Here is a 5300-nt window from a genome sequence, read left to right on the forward strand (position 1 = left end):
AGAAAGATTTATCCCATATTGAAGGATTTATCCCGATGTCATATCACAGCACACGTTGCACTTGCATTTTCCAGGACTATTTGCAATCACACCTTGCAGAATTCCTTGACCACCACAAGATCCCTTGCACATGGCAAGATTTCCATCCCCTGCAAGTAGCCACACCCATATTATCCCATCAATGCCCCTTCCTGGGGTTCTCACTGGGCTTTTCCCCTCCCCAGAGCTGCACCCAAAGATGCCATTGCCTTCCACGTGCAGGGAACACCGGGGGTGAAGCTCTACGTGGTGCATGAGACACAGAGCACCAAGTTGCCCTCCAGCGTGTGCCGCTGGCCCCTGGCTGCTGGCACCGAGGTGCTGCTGTCCATGGATGCTCTCAGCAAGGATGTGGGCGATGAGAAGGTGGGTGCTGGTGTGCCAGCAGGGTCCGACCTTGTCCTTGCATGGTTGTGAGCACCCACTCCTTGTTGCAGGTCAGGATCTCTTATTTCAGGGAAGGTGGTGGAGTGCCCGTGGGCAGAGCCATGCTGTATGTCACCTGTGTGGGTAAGTGAGCAGGGGGAACCCTCAAAATGTGGTACTGGTGGGGTTTGTCGACCTTCACATCATCCCTCTCCCTGCAGAGATCTCACTGGACGCCGACATCAACCGCAGCGGCGCCGTGAGCAGGACACTGCTGGATAAGGTATAAATTGGGGCTGGGGAGTCCTCCAGGTCCATGGTGGGATTTGGGGAGATGGATGACAGCCCCAGTCCTGTTTGTATCCCCCCTAAGACCACTTGGACATGGGGTCCTGACGGACACGGAGCCATCCTGCTGGTGAACTGCGACCGCGACGATCCCAAAGGCAAAGACATGGATAACAGCGACACCTCCATCTGCTCCTATGAAGGTACCAGCACATCCCATCTAAACCCCTCATTTCCCTATTTCCCCCAGAGATTTTCCTTCCTAACACCCTTTCCCCCCCTACCCCAGACCTGAAGGACATGTCACAGATGGTGCTGCGAACACGAGGACCTCGCACCATCTTCACTGGCCACCACCTCCTCCTCCACGTGGACTACAGAGATGCTGATAAAGTTGGAGTCTTCTATGGTGGCAGTGAGTGCCCAGCACAGGGTTTGGGGGGCATAGACACCCCAAATTATCAGGGTTCAAGCCAAATCCTTGCAGCAGAGTGGGTACCACTTCTTCAACATCCCACCTGCCTCCCATGGGGAGGTTTATCTGATCCGTGGGGTGATTTTGCTCCTCCTGTGATGCTCCACGGGGTCAAATATGACTTTTTTTTTGCAAGGTTTTAACCAAACTCAGAGTTGAAACACTGCAGAAAAGGGCATGTCAGGTTAAAGAGGTACATGGTGCTTGTACCCACAGACAGTTTGGAGCTGGAGAAGTACAAGCATGTGCTGGGGGGCTCAAAGCTCACCTACACCATCAAACCCAGCCGGCACCGGGACGAGAGCATCTTCTACGTGGAGGGACTCGCCTTCCCCGACGCCAGCTTTTCAGGGCTGGTGTCTTTCCATGTCACACTGCTGGAGAGCCCTGAGAAGGTACTGGCTGTGGGGGGTTGGGGTAAGCTGTAACAGGGGGGAGTAGAACCCAAATGTTGTCCCTTCCCATCCCAGGGTTTGCTGGAGACTCCAATCTTCACCGACACAGTGGTTTTCCGCGTGGCTCCATGGATCATGACCCCCAACACGTCAGCACCACTGGAGGTGTATGTCTGCAGGTGGGTGCTGGGTGAGTGGCTGCATCCTGCCCAGTGCTGGATCAGCTCCCACATCCCATTTTTCTTCCCAGTGTGGAGGACAATGAGGATTTCGTGAGTGCCGTGGCCGCTGTGGCTGAGAAAGCCAAGTGCCTGCTCACCGTGTGCCCGCTGCCGGAGAACCGCAATGACCGCTGGATCCAGGTGATGCCCAGCCCCATCCTTCCCCACTGCAGCAGCTCCAGGGAGGCTCTCCCTCATCTTCTCCATCCCTTCTTCAGGATGAAATTGAATTTGGCTACGTGCAAGCACCCCACAAGACCTTCCCTGTTGTCTTTGACTCGCCCCGTGATCGCGGGCTGAAGGATTTCCCTGTCAAGAGCATCCTGGTACCAACCCCTTCCTCCTCCTTTCCCTGACTTTGAAAAATCCATAAAAAATAGGATTAATCTATTTATTTCCTGATTTTGGGCAAGGGAGGAGGCAGCACAGAGGATGATTTGGGAGCATTGCACTTTGGATGCTGACAGCTTTGTTTTTATAGCACTTGTCTCCTTTTTTGCCCTCTCCAGGGCCCTGATTTCGGTTACGTGGCCCAGCAAGCTGTGAAAGGTGCTTCTGACCTCGATTCCTTTGGCAATTTGGAGGTGAGCCCCCCTGTGACAGTGCAGGGCAAGGAGTACCCCTTGGGCCGCATCCTGATCGGCACCAGCTTCCCCAGGTGAGATACAGAACGGAAGAAAAACCCCAAAATAGGGATTTTTATGCACCATTTGAGGTTAGCTGCAAGCAGAGCATCACCTTGGGCACGCCAAGGTGTCAGTCTCCCCCTTGTGTCCTCACAGATTTGGTGGCAGGAGGATGGCTAAGGCTGTCAAGGATTTCCTCGTGGCCCAAAAAGTCCAGGCACCAGTAGAGCTGTTCTCAGATTGGCTCAGTGTTGGCCACGTTGATGAGTTCCTCAGCTTTGTCCCTGCACCTGATCGGAAGGTAATGAATCCTAAGGGGGGAAAAGTGAGGTGCAACCTTTATACCCTCCCAAACTGGTGACAGTGGCTCAAGATGAGCCAACAGTGTGCACAGGTGGCCAAGGAGGCCAAGGGCATCTTGGCCTGGCTCAAGCACAGTGTTGCAGCAGCACTAGGGCAGGGATCATCCCCCTGGACTGGGCACTGGGGAGGTCCCAGCTCAGTGCTGTGCTCAGCTTTGGGCACTCACTGCCCAAAGGCCATTGAGGCTCTGGAGCGAGTCCAGCCAAGGGCAACGAGGGCAGCAAAGGGCTAGAGCACATGGGGAAGGGCTGAGGGGGTTGGGTTGGTTAGCCTGGAGAAGAGGCTCAGGGGTGACCTCATGGCTCTCTGCAACTCCCTGACAGGGTTGGAGAGAGGTGAGGGATGTCTGTCCTGCCAGGGCTGCAGGGAGAGGACTGGAGGTAATGGCCTTGAGCTGAGCCAGGGCAGAGTCAGAGGAGATGGTAGGAGAAATGTTTTCCTGTCAGGGGAAACACTGGAAACAGGCACTGGACTAGGGAATTGCTCAGGGAGGTGTTGGAGTCACCGTCCCTGGAGATGTTTAAGAGGTGTCTAGATCTGGTGCTGGAGGATCTGGTTTAGGGTTTAGGGGTTCCAGCAGTGACAGGTTAATGACTGGACTTGATGCTATTAGATGTCTCCTCCAGCCCTGATGGTTCTGTGAATCTCCTCCCTTCTCCCCCCGCAGGGTTTTCGGCTGCTCCTGGCCAGCCCCAGCGCCTGCTATCAGCTCCTCAGGGAGAAGCAAGAGGAGGGGTATGGTGAGGCAGCGATGTTCCAGGGTAAGGGCAGAATGAAAAATGGGGATTGATGGGTTTGGTTTCACTTTTTCCTGCAAAATTTGATGGGGTGGGTGAGTGCAGGACACCCTGAAATCAAACTAATGGCTGGAAAAGGGGGAGCAGAATCAATTAAAAGCCACAGAGCTTTGATTTCCCGGGTTGGGATGGAGCTCACTGCTGGTGCCCCCTGAAATGGGGGAGCTCCTGGATCAGACCCAGGAGTCTCATCCCAAACATGCTGAGGGAGGAATTCCTGCTTGGTTATCTACTGCAGGACTGGAGAATGTGCCCAAACAGACGATAAATGAGATTTTGGCTAATGAAGGGCTCCGGAAATTCAATAATTATGCTCAGGTGAGGAAGGGGAACAGGGGCCTCCTTTTCATCCCTCCCTCCATGTCCTTCTGTCCCTCCAGCCCTCCTGCCCTCCCTGTATCCCTCCACCCATCTCTCCCTCTGTCATCCACCCATCTCTCCATTACTCTGTCCATTCCTCCCTCTGTCCAACCTTCTGCCCATCCATCCATCCCTTTGTTCACCTCTCCATCCATGTCCTTCTGTCCATCTTTTCCTCCTTCCACCCATCCCTCCCATCAGCTGCCTGCCCATCCCTGTATCCCTTCCTTTGTCCCCCATCTCATGCCTCCATCTCTCCATCCCTCCACCCATTCCTCCCTCTGTCCAACCATCTGTCCATCCACCCATCCCACCTTCCTTCCCTCTGTCCATCCACCTCTTTCTTCACCTCTCCATCCCTTCCTCTTTCAACCCATCCCTCCCTTCAGCTGCCTGCCCATCTCTATGTCAATCCCTTTGTCCCTCCATCTCCTCATCCCTCCATCTCTCCATCCACCCACCCATTCCTCCCTCCTTCCATCTCACTATCCATCCACTCATCCCTCCATCCATCCATCCCTCCCACCCACCAGTCCTGCATCAGCTGGAACAGGAACATCCTGAAGAGGACACTGGGGCTGGCTGAGCAGGACATCCTGGACATCCCCCAGCTCTTCCAGGGCAAGGTGGACTCCGGTGCCGAAGCCTTCTTCCCAGACATGGTAACACTCCTCATCCTTCCCTGCCCCAACCCCCAGAGGGAATTTGGGGTGGGATTTGCACCCTAACCAGTGTCCTCATGCCACAGGTGAACATGCTGGTGCTGGGCAAGCAGCTGGGCATCCCCAAGCCCTTTGGCCCCGTGGTGGGTGGGCAGTGCTGCCTGGAGGAGCGTGTGAGGGCACTGCTGGAGCCCCTGGGCCTCACCTGCACCTTCATTGATGACTATTACTCCTACCACCTCCTCTCTGGGGAGGTCCATTGTGGCACCAACGTGCGGCGCAAACCCTTCGCCTTCAAGTGGTGGCACATGGTGCCTTGAGGTGGCTTCAGCACCAACTTTCCTCCTCCTCTTCAAATCCCTCTCCCTGTTCCTGTAAGTGCCTTCAGCGTTTGAAATAAAAACAGGCTGTGGCTTCTTCTTCACTTTCTGGGTATGGCAGAGCTCTCCCAGTACAGGGGTCAACAGTAAACTGGCTAAACTGGGGGGAAAATAGTGGTGAATGGGGTTAGAGAGTCCTTTGTCTTGCTGCATGTGCCAAAATACACGTGGGCATGTCCCATGTGCAGAAAGCACATGTGTACCACACAAATCATGGAATCCTGGCATGGTTTGGGTCGGAAGGACATTAAAGCTCATCTCATTCCACCCCCTGCCATGGGCAGGGACACCTCCCACCAGCCCAGGCTGCTCCAAGCCCCATCCAACC

The 5300-nt window shown here is 54.9% G+C and overlaps 1 protein-coding gene across 1 annotated transcript; it reads left to right on the plus strand.

The window, feature by feature from the left end:
- Window positions 1–224: 224 nt before the first annotated feature.
- Window positions 225–4912, plus strand: LOC103799885 (protein-arginine deiminase type-1-like; the record flags this gene model as incomplete). Its single annotated transcript, XM_009072238.1, has 15 exons — window positions 225–405; window positions 477–549; window positions 627–688; window positions 779–896; window positions 983–1108; window positions 1385–1563; window positions 1639–1742; window positions 1814–1925; window positions 2003–2110; window positions 2294–2442; window positions 2567–2711; window positions 3441–3534; window positions 3809–3888; window positions 4464–4592; window positions 4679–4912. Coding segments are annotated over 15 exons (1894 nt in total), but the record flags the coding sequence as incomplete, so codon positions are not given.
- Between the last annotated feature and the right edge of the window lie 388 nt (window positions 4913–5300).

The sequence above is a fragment of the Acanthisitta chloris genome, unplaced genomic scaffold (assembly GCF_000695815.1).
Source record: "Acanthisitta chloris isolate BGI_N310 unplaced genomic scaffold, ASM69581v1 scaffold14853, whole genome shotgun sequence".
Lineage (NCBI taxonomy): Eukaryota > Metazoa > Chordata > Aves > Passeriformes > Acanthisittidae > Acanthisitta > Acanthisitta chloris.